Source organism: Lynx canadensis, chromosome D1, assembly GCF_007474595.2.
Source record: "Lynx canadensis isolate LIC74 chromosome D1, mLynCan4.pri.v2, whole genome shotgun sequence".
NCBI lineage: Eukaryota > Metazoa > Chordata > Mammalia > Carnivora > Felidae > Lynx > Lynx canadensis.
Window position 1 is genome coordinate 67,200,698 of NC_044312.2, and position 20,056 is coordinate 67,220,753.

The 20,056-nt window shown below is 44.1% G+C and overlaps 2 protein-coding genes across 5 annotated transcripts in view; one reads left to right on the plus strand and one right to left on the minus strand.

Moving 5' to 3' along the window:
* AMPD3 (adenosine monophosphate deaminase 3) overlaps positions 1-12,823 on the plus strand; it is a 42,299-nt gene extending 29,476 nt beyond the window's left edge. Inside the window, 8 exon segments of the mRNA XM_030332279.2 lie at positions 1,228-1,359; positions 1,892-2,055; positions 2,812-2,938; positions 5,644-5,807; positions 6,935-7,055; positions 8,241-8,414; positions 10,283-10,393; positions 11,432-12,823. Of these exon segments, the coding sequence (XP_030188139.1) occupies positions 1,228-1,359; positions 1,892-2,055; positions 2,812-2,938; positions 5,644-5,807; positions 6,935-7,055; positions 8,241-8,414; positions 10,283-10,393; positions 11,432-11,608 (1,170 nt within the window). The 3' untranslated portion in view covers positions 11,609-12,823.
* Positions 12,824-14,821: 1,998 nt separating this feature from the next.
* Positions 14,822-20,056, minus strand: part of RNF141 (ring finger protein 141) — a 28,819-nt gene continuing 23,584 nt past the window's right edge. For 2 of the 4 annotated variants that reach the window (XM_030332593.2, XM_032594815.1), the window contains one exon: positions 14,822-18,557. In XM_030332593.2, coding sequence (XP_030188453.1) covers positions 18,407-18,557 — 151 coding nt within the window. In that variant the 3' untranslated portion in view covers positions 14,822-18,406. The remainder of the gene's footprint in view (positions 18,558-20,056) is intronic. The other 2 variants (XM_030332596.1, XM_030332595.1) reach the window with 1 other exon arrangement.

Genomic DNA, 20,056 nt, shown 5'->3' on the forward strand with positions numbered 1-20,056 from the left:
GTTGTGCCTGGAGAGAGGCTGGCGGTGTAAGCAGCTCTTTCTCTTCTAGCCATAGGAGATATAAGAGGTAGTTTGGCCTCAGGGAATAGCAGGGCCATGGGGTTGGAAAAAAGAGTGACTGGAGTCAGACAGGTCCCCCTTCTAATTCTCCTTCTGCCAGTTAGGAGTTGTGTGCCCTTAAGCAGGTCGCTTAAGCTTTCATTTCCTTGTTTATGAAATGGTGAATGCCATGTGCCTTGTTGATATTACGAAGTTATTAAAATTCTAAATGATGGTGCAGCTGCTATAGAAGACAGCGTGGAGTTTCCTCAAAAAGTTAAATGCAGAATTACTATTATATTCCAGCAATTCCACTTCTAGGAATATACCCAAAAGAATTGAAAGCAGGGACTAAAACAGATACTTGCACACCAGAGCTTATATAGCAGCACTATTCACAACAACCAGTAGGTGGAAATGACCCAAGTGTCCATCAGTAGATGAATGGATAAACAAGATGTGGTAGATACACACAATGGAATATTCTGCAGTCCTAAGAAGGAATGAAGTACTGATACCTGCTACAACACGGGTGAACCTCGAAAACATGCTAAGTCAGAAAAGCCAGACACAAAAGGACAGTGGGTATGTGATTTATTCATATGAGGTACGTGGAATAGGCAAATTCATAGAGAGAGAGGGGTGGTTACCAGGGGCAACCAGGAGGAAGGGGTCATGGGGAGTTATTGTTTAATGGGTATAAAGTTTTAGTTTCACAAGATAGAGAGTTGAACTGCACACTTAAAAAACGGTTAAGATGATAAATTTTGTGTTATGTATATTTTACCACAATAAAAAAATCTTAGTAAAGCAAATAAAACACTGAATGAAGTAATGTGAAGAAAGTGCCTGATGAAGTCGAAGCAGTAATAGACACCCTTTTTACTGATTGGTTAGTAGTCTGGTGTTTTCTGCTCACTCAGCCAGTGATGCTCCTAGCCGTGGTTTCTTGGAGCACGAGATGCCTTGATCCTTCACAGAGGGCCTCAGTACAGGACCCCGGGGCTGACTGAGTGAGGAGACACATCCTGGCCCCAGGACTTTCCAAGATTTCATGCAAGAGCTGACATAGAAGATAGCCATCAGCATGGCTGCACATAAGACCCCCTTGTAAAGGCCTGGAGAGAGAAATGTGTATGGTGGCTACAGAACAATGTGGTGATCTGCCTGGTGGTCTCCTCTCTCCAGGGCCGGCAGACATTCCATCGCTTTGACAAGTTCAACTCCAAATACAACCCTGTGGGGGCCAGTGAGCTGCGCGACCTATATTTGAAAACTGAAAACTACCTGGGAGGAGAGTACTTTGCTCGGATGGTCAAGGCGAGTGAGCCCTGGGCCTCTCCAAGCCCTCTTCCGATACCTGACAGCATCTACCTGCAGAGGGTGGGGGCGCTGCATAGCCTTCTGTTTTCCCCTCCCCGAATCCCCATCAGTCCACCATCCAGCTCAGGCAAGGCACAGGCACCCAGGAGCCCTGTGCGGTGGCCCAGGCTGCCAGCTCCCGAGCATGGGCACACTGGTGCTGCAGGTGCTGAATGCATGCCAGAGGAAGGGAGGGTATCCACCAGTGCTCACAACAGCCAGGCTCACTGCCCTGTCTGCAGTCTGGATTTGGGGCAGCGTAGCTCCATTTGGAGGGGCTTCTGCTGCCTGGCCTGGTTAGACATGTGACTGTGCAGACCACAGCCTTCCCCTCCCCCAGGAAGGAGCCTCTACTGAGGTGGAGGAGTAGTTACATGGCAGCGAGAGGTTGTAGATTAGGCCTTCCCAGCCTGGGAGCAGGTGGTGAGGGAGCTGCAGGATCCAGCAGCTGGGGTGCTCTTGGGCTGACCTGAGCTCTTCTTGGTGCTAGGAGGTGGCCAGGGAGCTGGAGGAGAGCAAGTACCAGTACTCAGAGCCACGGCTGTCCATCTATGGCCGCAATCCCAAGGAGTGGCCCAAACTGGCCCGCTGGTTCATCCAGCACAAGGTCTACTCGCCCAACATGCGCTGGATCATCCAGGTGCCCCGGATCTAGTAAGTGAGGTGGCCCACTGTCTGCCCATGCCCTCTGGGGACACAGCCTGTCCCTCATGGGCTGCTGAGTCTGTACTATTGCTGGTGGGGCTGGTTCTGGTGCCAGCTTGGGCCTCTCCTCCCTAGGGATTTTCCCATAGTGCGGGGGTGGTTGGCAAAGTTGTCCTTGTGACACTTAAACTCATTCTTTGAAGAACAATCCCGTGCAAAACCTAGAAGGAACTACTACCCATCTTCTCAATGGGGTTTGAGGGTGGATTATCCTTTTGCGTGAGCCCCTGGGTATGAGTAACTTGATGGTGGTGTTGCTGGCACTGGATTTCCATGGCTAGGACTCAGATGACCACTGTCCTCTGCCATCTGGTCAATGTGGGGCTCATGGTCCCTGCGTGGGCCGGGATATGTGGTTTAAGGGAACTCAACTCGGTGGAGGAGAAATTTGAGAACCAAGAAATTTGAGAACTCATCTCTCAGACCTTTGGTCAGCCTGAGTCCCAGCACCCTACTCCAGCATGGCCTCTAGCTTGGAAAAGCTCTCTGATGGGCATGGGTGGGCGTTGACCAATGCCTAGCATTGCAGAACTTGCTGGGAGTTGGAGAGGAGGGGAAGGACCTGTGTTCAAGCCACATCTCTGACTCTACTCCGGGTGTTTAGATGGAAACACAAGTGGCCTGAGGAAGCGATGGGGTTGCTCTCCCACAGACCAACAGGGCTGGTAGGTTCACTTTAATCAGCAAGTCTCTGCTTCCCCCCAGTGACATATTTAGGTCAAAGAAGCTGCTGCCAAGCTTTGGGAAGATGCTGGAGAATATCTTCCTGCCCCTTTTTGAGGCCACAATCAACCCCCAGGATCACCGAGAGCTTCATCTTTTCCTCAAATATGTAAGTGTGGGTGGTGCTTCAGGTGATGTGCCCAGTGGTGAAGGGGAATGAGAAAATTCCAGTGGGTTGGGTCAGGCTTCCCTTCTCAGATCCTGTCACTCTGTGCCCCAGGCAGGGTGGCCGATCCCAAGAAACTGAATTTCTAAAATAATGAGTTTGCTCCGGGTAGGGGAAGTCCCCTTCTCCTCAGGGGCAGCCCTGGGATGTGGATGGGGTGCCAGGAAGACAGCAGTGGGGAAAGACTGAAGAGTCAGTTCCTGGCTGGGTGGTGCTGGAAAGACTGGATTCTGTCCCCAGAAGCGCCCAGCAGCACCCCCAGGTCTTTAGAAATGCAGACAATCAGTGCTCTTGCTTTTACCTCATAACAATGGTCCTCACGTCTTGTCTGGTTGAGTACACAAGCCCGACAACATGCATTTATCTGGCTAGTTATGGGAGAGGGGAAGAAGGGATAGAGGAGAAGTTAACCAGAAAGGGTATAAGTGGGGCAGGCCCTGATCCCTCCCTCTGGGTTCCCAGAATGGAGATTGCTGTAGACAGTGAGAAGCAAGTTCAGTACCCCATGGAGGTTCTGGGGGTCTGACAGGGAGGGAGGCAGAGAAGGTTCGGGAGAGCTGGGGGTGTGGGAAGGGGTGATGGGGTCTCTGTGTGTGTGTGTGTAGGGGGCTGCTAGGAAATGTTTGGGCAGGCTGAAGGACGTCATTGAATTATGTTTTAGACAAACACCATGCTGGCTGTTGTATGGAGAAAGGCCGGGAACAGACGGTAGCTAAAGGTGGGGGGAAAGGGGCAAGATGAGAGCCAGGGGGGCTGCTCCAGCAGTAGAGACAGATGCCGGGGACTTGCACCAGCAGAACAGCTCACAGTTATTGAGTGTTTGCTGCCTGCCCAGTGATCCACACCATGACATGGTTTTGCTTCAGCTTCATGATTACCTGACTCCATGTCATTTTGTTGGTGTTCATGCTGGGCAGAATTATTACATGCTTGCTGTATGAAGCACTGTTAATGCTTCCACAGATTGTCTCATTTAATTCAGCCCAGTGAAGCTACTTGCTCCAATCTATATATGAGGAAATCACATGAGGCTCAAAAGTGGTAGAACTGGAATTCATATCCAGGTGTCTGATTCCCCAGCAGGTGTTATTACCCTCATGCTGTAGTGCCTCCCAAGTAGGAAAAGTGAGGCATATGCAGATGGCAGGCCAGGGCTTCTGGGCATGCGGTGGGCATGGTTGCAGCATCGACAGGACCTGGGCAAAGCCTGGAGGTGAGCCCGGGGGAAGAATCTAGGGTGACTCCCCAGTGCCCGGCTTTGTGGGAGAGTGGACCCTGTGCCTTCAGAGGTCACTAGAAGTGGGGGAAAAGTACGCTTGGGGAGGAGGAGGAGTTGGGGATTGGACATATTTTGTGCTTGAGGGCCTCCATCTGTTGAATACAAAGCTGAGAAGAGGGACTGCTGTTACCTCCATGTCAGGCCCTGGAGAGTTCAGGTAAGGCGCAGGGCTAGTGAGTACAGAGCAGGGGTCAAGGCCCTCCCTGGCCCCCAGACCCATCCAGGCTATGCTGGGAGCTGTGGTGGCAGCCATGTCATTGCTTTTGACACGTGTTTCTATGACAGGGAAGATTCCGCAAGGACCCTCATGGTCCCTTGCTCCTCTGGGCACCTACTGCCCATATAGGAATGGCAGAGGCTGGCAGACCTGGCCAGGACTCCCCAGTTTGGGCCAGTTGTGGAGCAAGGTGGAGTCATTCAGAGGCTCCTTCCAAAGTGCTGTTGCGGCTGAGTAAAAGTGGGGGAGATGCGTTAGCAGAACTGCTCCTTTGTGCTGGCCGAGAGGCTGTATCTTCTGTAGATACATGTTTGGTCAGGGGCTGGGAGCAGGTAACCAGGCAGCCAGTGACCAGGGTGGTGCCCCCAGAGGCAAAATTTGGGTCTCAGCTGAGGTGCAGCTACTGTGGAAAGACAGGAAGCTCAGAGGGAAGTTCCCAGGGAGGAGTTAGGGGGCAGAGCACCTCCCTCCTGGGAACCACAGCTCACCCTCCAAGGGGCCCTCCTGGATGGGGCCCACCTTGACCTGTTTGTGAGGCACTGAGACTGGTTTTCTGTGGCCTCACCTGGTACATCCCAGGGGCATCCTCCACTCACAGCCCCAGAGACCAGACCCAGAGTCCATTTAGGTTCAGAGACTGGTTGTCTTGCGTGGGCAAGCTCCCTAAGCGTTTTGGGTCTGGTTTGTTCATAGTCAAGCCCTCCCTCACAGGATGGCTCTGAGTGTTATATTAGCTGATGTGTGGTAAGTGCATAGGGCCTGCCGTATAGTTGGCCTGTCCCATTCCCCCTCACAGCTGTTGTCACTGCTGCTGATGGCAATTTCTGCTAGCTACCCTGCAGTGTTGGCCTTCTCCTTGGCACAGCAGAGGGATGGGTGGTGGGTGTGGCTGGTCCAGTCTGAGTTTCCCCTCTTACACATCACCACTACCACACTAGGGCTTTGCACTCTCCAGTCTGGCCTTCTGGCTACTTTTAGAAGCCACAGAGGGACAGGTTATGGCATCGTCCCCACTTCCGATCCCTGGGAGGAATGTGGCCTCAGTTAGGCTATGGGGTCCCCAGCTGACAGATGAACCTGGGAGGCTTGGCCCCCAAGGCCTTTGGCAGCTCATCTGCCTCAGCTTGATGCAGGACCCCTCCTCCTGCCCAGGTGACAGGGTTTGACAGCGTGGATGATGAATCCAAGCACAGCGACCACATGTTCTCAGACAAGAGCCCCAACCCAGACATCTGGACCAGTGAGCAGAACCCGCCCTACAGCTACTACCTGTACTACATGTATGCCAACATCATGGTGCTCAACAACCTCCGCAGGTGGGTGAGCCCAGCCCCTGCACACACATCTGTGTGCCCTCACACCTCACACCCGGGGTCATGCCCCAGCACACAACACAGGTCACAGTATTCACAGAGCCATGCACACATGCAGGCATGCTGCTATGCCGCAGACATGATCGTACAACACAGCCAGACTTTATGCCCGTACACACACGTGTGCATACATATACCCACCAAGAGCTATGCGTGTATCTGTTCATCCCTGATATGATACAGACATGGGACGTGCCAACACACACGCATGTTCTTTCCACCGCACCAACAGTGTGCACACATGCATCTATCCATGCAACTGATTATTGTATGTGACAGGCACTGTCCCAGGCACTAGACATCTAACAGAGAACAAAGTAGACTAAATCCACGCCCTCGTGGAGCTCACATCACTATCTTATTTGCACAGGCTCCCACCAGTGCTCACACACACAGGGCATGTAAGGCGGGAGTTGGGTGCCCAGAGCAGCAGACACTGAGCTGTTCATCCCCACCCCCTTGCAGGTCTAGCCTCCCTCCTGCCCCTGCTGGGCCAGGGGCCTCTCTAGCTCAGCTAAGCCAGTGCAGCCTGTGGAGGTTTCGGATGGACCATGATTGAGAGGAGATGGCCTGGTGTTGGGGTGGGGCAGTCCAGGCTGAGCTGCTGGAGGGAGGAGCTTAAGTTCTAGCTCTAGCTGACCTGCCCAGGGGTTTTGAATGCCTGACTCCACCCTCTGGGTTTGCCCATTTTTATGACAAAGTGGTTGGACTCCATGGTTTCACATGGCCTTTGCTCTGAAGGTCTGTGAATCTAGGCTACAAGACGTGGTAAAGAGGGGAAGGTCAGTAGTGGACGGGGACACAGCAAGTTCTCTTTGTACCACTAGGTCCCCTTTCTATTCCCCAGAGATGGCATCTTTTGGTTCTGAAGATCACTGGACCTGCCTCTCTGTATTTTGGAGGGTGGGGTGGTAGTTTCCAGAGTGCCCTGTGTCAGCTGTGTTGACTCTCCCACGGGTGACTGTCTTCCCTGGAGTAGGTCCTGAGCTAGGAGTACACACCCCAGGCCTGTGCGGCCCTACATACAGTGGACTAGGGGTCCTTACTGACTAAGAGCCTCACTTCTGCAGGGAACGAGGCCTGAGCACTTTCTTGTTCCGGCCTCACTGTGGAGAGTCTGGCTCCATCACCCACCTAGTGTCTGCGTTCCTGACTGCTGACAACATTTCCCATGGGCTACTCCTCAAGAAGGTAACCAGACCACTCACGGAAACCTGCCCTGCAATGATGGTCCTGCCATGGGCTCCCCTGGGGAGGAGTGGGATCGCTTGGGCTCCTGTCTGCCCTCTGGGAGGCTCTGGCCAGTGACGTTAAAAGGCTGGCGCCTTTTTCTGGGTTGGGCTGTCTGTAGTCATCTTGGTTTCATATTTATCATATTTAATTATGAAAAGAATATAATCAAACATATTGCAATTTGGATCTTCCAAAAGATGGAGAAATGGAAAAAACAAACATTATTGCTATTACTTTAAAAGAAATAGCCATTATTAGCTTTTTCGGATTTCTAATTCTTTTTTTTTTTTTTTTTTTTTTTTACCAGAGTAGATTTCTAATGTGCTTATTATGAGCACAGATTTTTTTTTTTTGTTTTGTTTTGGTTCTACTTTGTCCTTTAACTTTATATAACAAGCATTTTTCTGTGCTGCAACATTTATGCTCCTCATCCTAAAGGCTGTTGGAAGGATGGCCCACCACTTGGATGGTCTATAATTGATTCAGCTAGTCTCTGATTATTCGACAGAGTCTATCAAATTTTTGCTTGTGTAAATAATAACAACCACGAACTCTGCCCATTTGGTCTTCTCCATATTTTGGATCACTTCCATAAGAAAGATGTTTGCTCAAGCTCCTCTGGTGCCTCTTGTGTCCTGGGGAGGTCTAATTGTGTGTCACAATTCCGTGGGCGGAGGGTGTTACATCAGAAAACCACTCTAGCCCAGTCAGGTCTGCCCCTTCCCATCTCCGAGGAGCCAGAGCGTTTACAGACTCATCCTGGGTGTTTGTGGTCAAAGCAACATACCAAAAGCCCAGCATCTCCTGGGCTGACCCACTGGGGGCAGTACCTGGGGGAGGGGAGCAGAATATGTAGCCTGGGGTCAGTTTGGAGCATTGCAGCTGCCTTCTTGCCCTGAGCTGTGCCTTGTCTGGAGCCAAGAAGGCGAGCTCCCAACAGTAGGTGGAGGGCAGCCCAGGAGGAGAGGGGCATGTGATGTATCAGATGAACATAGAGGTGGGGAAGGGGAGGTGGGGATCTGGGTCTGTTGGCTTCATGGAGCTCTGTTACACAGACACTAGCCGGACCTGGTTTCCACTGATGAATGCTCCTTCCCTCCCTTCTCTGGCGCTTGTCACCTGAGTTTGGTGGTTCTTTTGCAGAGTCCGGTGTTGCAGTATCTCTACTACCTTGCTCAGATCCCCATTGCCATGTCTCCTCTTAGCAACAACAGTCTGTTCCTTGAATATTCCAAAAACCCTCTGAGGGAATTCCTGCACAAGGGACTCCATGTTTCTCTCTCCACTGATGACCCCATGCAGTTCCACTATACAAAGGTGAGGATGTTAGGTGCCCCAGCCAGCCCTGGTCTGCCCTCCCAACTGCACACACCGGAGAACACACTCAGTTCTGCTTTTGGGGTGGGGTTGGTGCCCAGTGAAGGCAAGAGATAAGCTCCTGGGGAGCAAAAAGTGTTTCTTCCAGGAGCCCTGTCTTTGGAGTCCTTGAACCCATGAAGGCACAATTTTATTTTTTTGCCTTCTCCATTTTCCCTTTCTTTGGCATTTACTATCTCCATGATGTTGGTAAAATTACTTGATCTCTATCTTATTCCTCTTCATCTGTAAAATAGGGATGAAATTGTCTCTATGTCTACCTCTGCTTTATTGTGAGGATCCATTAAGATAATGAACCAGAGTCTAACAGAGTGTCTGAATATAGCATGTATTCAAAATGTTAGTTAACATTTTAATACTATTATTATTATTATTAATTATTATTATTCTACTCTGGATCTGTAGGGCCAGGAGAGAGGGAGGGAAAGGCAATATCATGCATGGGGACCAGCCATTGATTAGTAAAAACATAAGTGCCTGAGTTGTCTAGGACAGGCTCTCCAAGTTTTTGGTCTCAGGACCCCTTTATAAGCTTTAAGAATTAAAGGTCCTCAGAAAGCTGTTGATTACATAAGCTATATCTAGTGATATTTAAGTGTGTTAGAAACTAATTTGAAATTGAAAAATATTAACTCATTTAAAACTAACATTAACAAGGTTGTGTGTGTCTGGGGGTAGCTCAGTTGGTTAAGCATCTAACTCTTGATTTCAGCTCAGACCATGGTCTCACCATTCGTGGGATTGAGCCCTGCGTTGGGCTCTGCACAGACAGTGTGGAGCCTGCTTGGGATTCTCTCTCTCTCTCTCTTTCTCTCTCTCTCTCTCTCTCTCTGCCCCTCCCCTGCTCATTCTCCATCTCCCAAAATAAATACATACTTAAAAAGTAACATTAACAAACCTACCAAATGTTAACATAAATAGCCATTTTTATGGAAACTAGTCATATTGTCCAAAAGCAAAAAAAAAAAAAAAAAATGGCATCAAGAATGGCATTATTTTACCTTTTTTCAAATCCCCTTAATGTCTGGTTTAATAGAAGACAGCAGGATTCTTACATCTGCATCTGCATTCAATCGGTTGTGATGCTTTGTTTTTTTATCAAAGTATATGAAGAAAATCTTGCCTCACAAAGGTACATAGTTGGAAGAGGGATGACCTTTCAAAAGGCCTTCAGGACCTTGGATCACATTTTGAGAACTGCTGCTCTAGGTTACAGAGGCAGTGGGGGTGTCCGAGCAGTAATGGGAGAGCATTGGTAGATCAATGGTAGACATTTCACATCCTAGGAGATAAGGCAGAAAGCACAGCTCAAACCCAAATCCCTTTGGGATTACTGTCTCACTACTTGGTCATTTCTCATTCTTATTTAACGTTCCAGCTTTGCTCTTAATACTTTATTCAGATTCATTTTTATTTTGGGGCAATCTTAAGAAAGTGATGTTAAATAAAAAACAAAGCTACAGAGCAGGTACTAAACATGTACACGCCCAGGGTGATTGTCGCAGTGGAACAGAGGCTGGCATCCGCATGACTTGACACAGGGCTTCAAACATGTGCCGGCCAACAAATCAACGTGTAGGGGTTCTTTGACATATCTCTCTTTGGAAACCTGAGAATTCACCAAAGATGATCTTACGAGTTCATAATTTAAGGGGGTGGGAATGTTGTTTGGTTTTCCAGGTGGCAGACATTGAAGAAAAATTAGATCTGCAATGTCTGTCTGATGTTTCTAGCTTTGGGAATATGTGAAGGATTGAAATGGATATCCTACCATCTCATATATTTGCTTTTTGGGGGGGCGGATCTAGGAAGCACTTATGGAAGAATATGCAATTGCCGCTCAAGTGTGGAAGCTGAGCACGTGTGACCTGTGTGAAATCGCCAGGAACAGCGTGCTGCAGAGTGGCCTCTCCCATCAGGTATGGTGTGTGATGGCACTGCCTTCTGTCCCTCTTGTCCCTTCAACACACATACAATGGGTGCCTGCTGCATGTTAGGCACTTTCTAGGCTCTGAGATCCGTGAGGATGACAAGCAGGGTGAACGCTGAAACTCTCTAGGGGAGACCCCTGAATTTTCAAGGCTGCTCTTTCACCCTTTCACACCTCAAACATGACCTCCTCCGAGAGGCCCTCCCTGATCACCATTCTACCACAGCCACACACTTGCCATCATTCTCCAGCCCTTTAATCTGTTTTTCTTCATAACATTTATTACTACTGACATTGTAATATGTAGTTAGGTGTTTTTCCGTCTTTCCTTCCAGAATGTAAGTTCCATTAGATGGTTTTGTTCAGCATTATATCCCTAGGGCGTAGAATAGTCCCTGGCACATAGTAGGCACTCGGTATTTTTTGGATAGTGAATAGTACCTACACTGAATAAAACATTGTAGGGATGGGACCTGGACATCGGTAATTTTTTTTATAGTTCCCTAGGTGATTCTGATGTGGAGCCAGGGTTGAGAACCATTTCTCTACACGGTGTCTTAGGTTCCTGGGTACCTCCCTGGGGTGGTGTCACTGGTACAGGAAGAAGCCGCATCGGTGCTGCTCTTATTGGATGCTGATGCAGAGAAGAGCTAAACGTTCACGATTCAATTGTGCAGACCCGCTTCCTAAGACTGTTTGTCCCTGTCAGCTCTCAGGAGGGACTGAGAGTCTTCGTGCCTTCATCTTGCCTTCTTCATTGCCAGCAGCTCCTGGAGGTCTTATCTTTTTCTTGTGGTCAAGGAAAGCATAGTCAGAAATGAAGGGAATGAATGTGGGCATCAGGGTGACATGCTCGAGCACATGGGCCAGCAGGAATTTTTAAGAACCCTGTGGGGAACGATGTCCTGGTGAAGGACCAGCTTCAGGGACTGGTTTGATTTGGTGTGGCTAATGTCAAAGCTGCCATGGGGATACAGAAAATAAACCTAAGGTATATGGTTTCATTTGTACTTCTCTGGTTCCACAGGAGAAGCAAAAGTTTCTGGGACAAAATTATTATAAAGAAGGACCTGAAGGAAATGATATCCGAAAGACAAATGTTGCTCAGATCCGGATGGCGTTCCGATACGAGACCTTATGCAATGAGCTCAGCTTCCTGTCTGATGCCATGAAATCAGAAGAGATCACAGCTCTGACCAAATAGGTCCAGCAGTGGACAATGCATTTTAACTTTCTGGTTTAATTTCAAGTTTGCTGCGATTAACAGTGGTCAAGATACCAAACTAGGACCGTCCTCCATGTAGAGGATGCCTCTGACTAGTGATTTCGGTTGTACTGTTCACTTTAAGATCTAACATGCCCACTTCTGTTAGTATTTCTGAGTAGTAGATGGTGACTCCTCCTTGGGGATCTGGGAGCTGGACACTTGTCTGTACTCATTCCTAATTTTCCAAATATGTCTCTTGAAACAGCTAGTGCTTGCATTGTTGGGGCCAGGATCTTGCAAGGTCCAGTGCCTACTGACATGAGGTCTGTGTGGTTTTCTGCCAAAATCCTCTATAGACCCTGCAGGCTAGTTGGTAGTTGTTCATTTCAGCCTCTGGCTGGCTGCCTTAAACAAAATCAATTTCAAAGCTCCCTTTCATAAAGGAACTACTTTGAGAGAATTAAAATAGAAAATTTCCTTCTTGACAATTTGCATTTTTTATGAATTTCTTAAAATGTGTTACTTAGCCCTCCTATTTAGGAAGCCACATATGCACATTGAACCAATCGCTTCTGTTCTTGTGTCTTGGTTTTCTCATCTGAAAAGTATGGTTTTGGACTAGATGAGTAGTTCTCAAATGTTCTGTGAATGCCCCCCTCCTGGACCACTTCAGGAGGAGGGGGAGGGCAGGGGGAGTGAGCTTCTGGATGCCGCTTTCTTCAAAGCAATTCTTTCATCACTTTTACACTGGGGCTTCTACATATTTTCATTTGAACTACGGACTTTGGAAAACATAGGATTAGATGATCCCTGTTCCTTTTGGTTCTAATATTTTGACTATAGCCCAATTACCATTTTACTTATGAAAAGTTAGGGCCAGAGAGGTGAAATTTGCTTAAGGTCACACAGCTAATAAGTAATAGGACCAGAACTACTTTCCCTACTCCTCCTAATCCAGTCCTTTTCCCCACTGTTCCATTAGGCCTCACAGATGTTAAATTTTACCAGTGTAACCTGTGCATTTTTTTAAGGTGAAATTTCTCCCTTACCTAACATGCAGACTTCTTTAGAAGATATAAGTGGTCCCAGGGGCCAGGTAGAAATTATTTTTAAGACCAAACTGAATTTAAGCTTTACCAATGTACTCTTCATCTGTGTTACTAGTGCCTGGTACATAGTAGGTGCTCAATAAATGTACATTGAATAACTGAATGAATTTCTCTTTTGGCAATTTTTTAAGGATATGTGCTCCAAGTATGCAACAAGCTGCTCAAGGACCTTTCTATTTCTGTGGGCAAATGCAGATTACTACAAGCCTTTCTAAATTATTATAGACTTAGAAGAACTCTATTTTTGCCTGTGAAGATGCTTATTTGACTTTAGATGGTATTGTCCTGTGACTTTATAATGCTTATCCCCTCTACCGATTAACTCAGCATATGGAACAATAAATGTAGTCTTTTTATTAGGCAGACATGTATGCTATCTTCCAGCTAATGATGAAACTAACTGAAAACCCAGTATTTATCTTACACATTCATTATTTTTGAAAAGGCCCCATTTGTATACATTTGTCCTAACTCAGCAATTATTGTACAGTTTTTAATTGTCATTTTATCTGTACCAAGTATTTGTTTTTAATTATTAAATAAATGTCTCAATAATTTAAAACTATTTCAAGTTAATACTATTTAAAGCAAAACAAATGAAGAAACAAAAAGCAGAATCAGACCTATAAATAGAGAACAAACTGATGGTTGCCAGAGGGAATGGGGTGGGAGCATGGGTAACACAGGAAGGGGAGTGGTAGACACAAGCTTCCAGTTATGGAATAAGTCACAGGAATAAAATGCACAGCATCGGAAATAAGTCAATGATATTGTAATAGCACTGTACGGTAACAGATGGTAGCTACACGTGTGGTGAGCACAGCATAACATACAGAGAAGTTGAATCACTATGTTGTACACCCAAAACTAATGTAGCCTTGTGTGTCAACTGTACTGAAATAAAAACAATTTTAAAAAAAGATTGGGCATCATGAAAAGTTATAAGTAACAACTACCAATTTATCTTTTACTAAGACTCAGACATAGATGACGTTTATAATGAATACCCAAAAATTTTAAACTGAAGCTCACTAGACCCAGAAGATGGACCTTTGCTATCTTTTTTCTCTAACTTCTGGCCTGTTACAGTTCCTGAGTAAAACCACACGTGTTCCCTTCCCCTGGATATTACTTTAGTCTGTTCAGCCACCATGTATTCGATTTTACCTGTCCTGCAAACTTTTCAGACACCTTTGTCGGTAGCGCTTTGCTCTTTTATCTCATCACTGTACCTAATTGGCTTTGGCCTTTTGCAGGGGCATGGGGTGGGTGGGGGATGAATCCCTACTTTCTTTTGTGTTCACAGGTGGAATCAAAGGCTATTGTATACTAGCCCATGTTTGTAAAAGAACAAATTTCGAAGCAGGTTATCCCTTACTATAAAAGCCTCAAGTTCATGTATGTGTCACTCCAAACTGCATTGTTGAGATGATCAATAACATTGCTCTTTGCCACATGAAAACCAATCACAGCTCCTGGGTTGGTATGTACCAAGGTGAGTCCTGGGCCTTTACTTCCTTTTATCTTGGATTAAAGCAGAGTTGAAAGCACATCTCTCTGGCTTTCTCTTTACTTGTTTCTGAGTCCTCCACTGGAATATTCATCTTTTTTTGGATTTATACACACGATTGAAGGAGATATATTGGTAATACACCTAAGCACACAATACCTGAACTATGACTGTTATAAAGAACAAGGGTAACTAACTACAATGAAAGGAATACTAATCAGAAAAACATAGTTGCTTGGAAATTTAATCCTCAACCTTTAAATAAGTATTTTATCAGAAAGATCGAGGATGCCAGAGAGTAAGACTATAAACAGTTGCGAGATTATCAAAATGTATCTCTGAGGAGGCTTATGTCTTTTGGTACCAAAATGTGTACTTCTCCAGGATGCTGTACATCAGTAAATTGAAATATAAACTGCCATTCCTTCTTATAAATGGCTTTCCTCTTCTCAGCACTAAGATTCTAACATGCTTTTCTAATTATACTCTTTAACTTTGGAAATGATTTTACAAGAACCACAAAAAAAACACTGTAGTGTTTTATCTTTTTTCTGTCCAACAGGGTAAATAAGACATGAGAACAAATGAAAATCTGTTGTCAGCTATGTATATTATATTGTCATTGTGCTGCCCATCATAAATGGGAGTGATCAGCTGACTTCCCTAATCTCCAAGCAGTTTTCTTATTCCTCGATAGACAAAGTAAGCTTGACTTAAGAAAGAAAAAAAAAACAGTTAAAAATACAAATTCTTTGGACTGCCTTTTAATGAATCCAACTTTCCACTGTTAATCACAGAAACAAAAGATAATTTCAAGCAGCCTTATTACCCAGATATAGATTAGGTATAAGGAAGCTGAGTTCAATTTGAAATGAATTTTAAAACATAGGACGCAAACATCACAACTCCCCAGAGCACAATACAAAATAGTCCTCTAAGGAATATAAACATTTAGTATAGAAGAATGTGAAACTACGTAAGAAAAGAGTCTCTTCAGTTAGCTAAAATTTACTTGCTAAAGATTATTTATTGCACAATATATCAGTTTGTCCTAAGAATAAAGCAGATACTATTATTCTCAACTTCTAAATTCAGTACGTAGTCAAATACATTTTCTCAAACTAAAGTTCTACAGCATCACAATATGAGTAAACTCTTTGTTACTGAGTTAGGATAGGGAAAACATTTTAACTTCTAAAACAAATTCCTTAGAGTTCATGAAAACATTTCACAAATCCTAGAAGGCACACATTATATTTCCTATCATAGTAAGTGCATTTAAGTACTTCATATTTAAAAAAGACAAAGCTGTACAGAATACAAAAAGTGTACATTTTATCCATGAAACAAATTTACAACTTTTATGATTAGTTATAATAGTAGAACCTACCTAACATTCACATCTAAAGAATTATCACCCAGTTAATGCAGTAGGCAAAAACCTGTGCTCATTGATTTAATAAGACTAACAAAAACTAAGAACTTTCTACTTCACAGTAGATCAGTTAGTGTCTTGGAGCTCATATTGGAAAGTAAAAAGGTTTGGGCAATATCAGGTCGTTGAGCTTACTGTTAAATAATTCCTTGAAAGGTGAAGGATTCTGGGGGATAAGATCATTGGCTATACCTGGAAAGATCCAAAAACATGTAAAGCAACTTTGTTCATTTTCAGAAACATTCTTCAATTAGGCAATCTGAGTTAGACTCAGCAAGTCTAATCCAAAAGGACAATTTAAAATCTTAGAGCTGGAAAAGATCTCAGAGATCATCTATCCCAAGGTTTTCAAAATCTGTCCCATGGGATACTAAGACTTCGGGGAGGAGATTCAGCGTTCTACAAATCTGACTTGAATTAAAAAATTTTTGGTGGGGGCGGTGGGGGGGGGCCCTGGGTGGCTCAGTCGGTTAAGTGTCTGATTTCGGCTCAGGTCATGATCTCGTGATTTGTGAGTTTGAGCCCCACGTCGGGTTCTGTGCTGACAGCTCAAAGCCTGGTGCCTGCTTCAGATTCTGTGTCTCCCTCTCTCTCTGCCCCTCCCCTGCTCGCATTGTGTCTCTCTCTCCCTCAAAAATAAACAAACATTAAAAAAAAATTCATTTAAAAAATAACTCCCATCATACAACTACATTACTAAATAAATTCGACTATCCTGGTACCACCAATGCATTAATACATGTTTTTATTGGTTGACTTTATAATATTTATTGTGGTATATAGTTATATAAGGAAATTTATATAATAAAATATGACTTTTATATAGAGGGGTAGTGTGTGTGGGTATATAGCATGTATGTGTAGGGGTTCTGAGTAAGATTTTACCTGGGGGGGGGGGGGACGTTCTACTGCTAAAATAAAGTGTAAAAAGCACAGATAACATCTCAGTTTCTAGTGCAGGAACCTACAAACCAGCAGCAGGGACTTTCTCAAGGTCACACAAACCATCAAGCACATTGCCAGGTGGATATGATAGAGCCCCTCGTGCTCCACAGTGGTGTTTAGCTATTTGGTCCTGGGCTGTCTCCATCATGAATGTCAACCAATTAGTTATCAATATTTTGGGGGTAAAATCAAGCTATCTTTGGTCAGACATTTTTGGGAGGGAAATGAATTATTTAATTTGCATGCCTATTAAAATCCTGACATCCAGGGGCACCCAGGTGGTTCAGATGGTTAAGTGTCTGACTCTTGATCTTGGCTCAGGTTATGATCTCGCGGTTTGTGGGTTTGGGCCTGTGTCAGGCTCTGTACTGACAGCACAGAGCCTGTTTGGGATTCTGTCTGTCTGTCTGTCTGTCTCTCTCTCTCTCTCTCTCTCTTTGCCCCTCCCCTGCTTGCTCTCTCTCTCAAAGTAAATAAACTTTAAAAAGTAGTTTAAAAAATCCCAACATCCAAAAATTCTGCCATCATTAAGCAGCAACTTAAATTGTGTACTTTGGTATTTTGGAAAATAGTAATATTTGCAATTATGCATAATAAGTCAAAAAAGTTACGTGGAATGTTAACATATCTTTTAAAGGAGACATCAGGTTCTAGTTTTATTATATGCTAATATGTTAATGCTTAACATAAAACAAAAATTTTACTTTATAAGCAAAATTTTTGAAAAATGAAGTGTCACTAAAAATCATAATTCCATTATGACTATACTCTCTATTTCAAAGGAAGTACAGTGAAACAGTAGAAAGCCAAATTATCTCCTGATTTTCAGAGGTGTTCATGGTACACGTTTAAAAGGCTGTACCCTATGTTCTTCTCACTTAATGACATAAGAAATTTAAAGACTTTGAGACTTCAGAAAGATGCCTTCAAGTTAAGAAAATAAAGGCACCATGAACCAATATTGAATGATTTACCATAATTTGGAAATACAAAATTCAGGATCTGTGAAGAAGAAAAATTTCCTTCTGAAACTCCAAGATGCAAGAGCATTATCAAAAGCTATTTAGAACAGTTTTCCAACTATGGGAAAGCATTTCCAGATCAGCCAAGAAGATTCCCCAGCAGAAATCCATTTACAAGGCGAAGTCACGCCCAGCTTTATAGTCCTCACCCAAATTATACAGCATGGAAAAAAAAAAAAGACTTTTAAGTAAAAAACATGTAGTTCCAAAACACATTGCTACAGTTATGAAATAATTGTGGATCGTTTCAAGTAAAAATTATTAAAGGAGCAATAATTAACCACAAGGGGGCATACACACTCCTTAGATTCCAGCAGAAAGACTAAAGTAGTAACCTGCACTTTGATATACTCTACATTTTCAGTCACTTCAAATTTTCTCTCAGATGGCTACACTTTTTAACATTCAAAGTTTATTTTAAACCTAACTAAATAGATCCCAGAATACTCCTGCCCTGAAAAATAGTGTTTCAGAAGTCTCTGGAAATGTTGCTGTTACCTCAGCAAAGGATTCAAGAGCAATTAGTTCTAATATATATTAGAACAGATAAATAATAGAAAAATATGGTCTAAAACAGTAGCAAATTTTAGTTTACTATAAATGGAAGACATAGCAAGTTTATCAAAAGAAATGGGACAAACTGTCAGAACAGCGAAAATAAGAGGGTAGGGAAAATTGATATCTCTGCGTCTGTGCCACAATATCCCTGCATTCTTCCCCCATGACCAAAGTGTTTGCAGCTTGTAATAGCAACAGAAGACCTTCACCCCAAGGTCATGGTATAAGGGGCTGGCCTGCCTCATCAGCCATGTTAAGAATATAGTTAGCCATATCATCTTCAGTGGGTGCATCTGACACCACCCAAGATTCATTTGCTCCAGTCATCTGTAGGCGACAAATAGGGCAATTCCTGTGTCGATCACTCCTATCAGAGAAGTCAAATAAAGAACAGTTTGTTTTTAATTCTTTAAAAAAAAATAGGTGTGTCTGAAAAGTAATCCATGTACATGACTTTAAAAAAAGTAAACAGCATAAAAGTATACAGTAAAAAATAAATCTCTCCTTCCCACTCCAATCTTTAATTCTTATCCTCAGGGGCAACTACTGTTACCAGTTTCTTATATATTCTTCTAGAGATAGACTACACATGATTAAGCTCGTGTGTATATATACATTACTGCTTTTTTTACTTGTCAATATATCTTTTTTTTTTTTTTTACTTGTCAATATATCTTATAGGCCATTATGTGTTAGTACATGTTAGAGCTGTCTGTTCTTTTTAAACATACACTGTGTGGACAGGCCATAATTCACTTAACTCATCTCCCACAGAAGGACATTTAAGTTTTCCCCTATCTTTTACAGCTACAAACTGTAAAAGATACAGTTAGGGGAATGGAAGCATTCAAGGTTTAAAACAGAAGATGAAACTTACATGTAGAATAATTTTTCTGACAGGGAAAAAACATATATGATCACTTAAATGAGATTATGTTTTCCACAGGGATTTTTCTGCCTTGACAAATATTATTTTGGAAATTTCAAAAATACCACATTTGAGCCAGAAACATGTCATGCAGGGAAAATGTTTTTCTCTTCATTTCTCAGTGAAATCTGAGACCAAAGTAATTAAATTATATCAATTGCTCTTTGGCTTTTGTGCAAAAATTTAGAAATCTGTTCCAAAAACTAAATGTGAAAGCTAGAGCTGGCATATATTATTCAGATTCATTTCTGGTTCCTCAGAGATATTTTATAAGATAATAATGTGTTCTCTTCTGTGCACAAAAGTCTCAATTTTAAGAGTCAACTTCTGTTTCTGGCCAATAGGGACCAGATTTATCTTCCCACTTAAAACAATGAAAACACTGGAAAAATACATGAAACAAGGCTTTCAACACTGGACATCATCAGATAACACAGGACAATAATCCCTGGGGATGAGAAGCAAAGAAAGTGAGCCCTATAATTGCCCCAGCTTATTGTCTTGAGAGCCTTCAGGCTGTAGAGCAAGCAGGAGAAACCCAGATGGAGCCTGGCAGACTCTCTGAGTTGAAGAGACACAGCTGAGACTCTTGGGAGGCCAAGGCAGCTAGAGTTCACAGGGCAGAGTACTGAAGTACTTAACTGCAGAAAGTTACACAAAGGGAGAATTCTGGAATCTACTGAAGGTCTCCTTAGAATATATTCAGCAGAGTTATGACCAGTGTGTGCATGTGAGGCTCAGGAATCACCGAAAAGAATGTGAAGGAACACTACCCAAAACTCACACAGGGCCTGGGATATTGCCTGCTTTCACCAGACAGACTGGAAAACCTCGTAACTCATGGAGCATTGAGCAGAGTACTCTGAAGGGTCCTCTGAAGGCCTCATTAGTGGGACATAATTAGCTCTCAACTAAACACTGCTCTGGTCCTGCCTAAC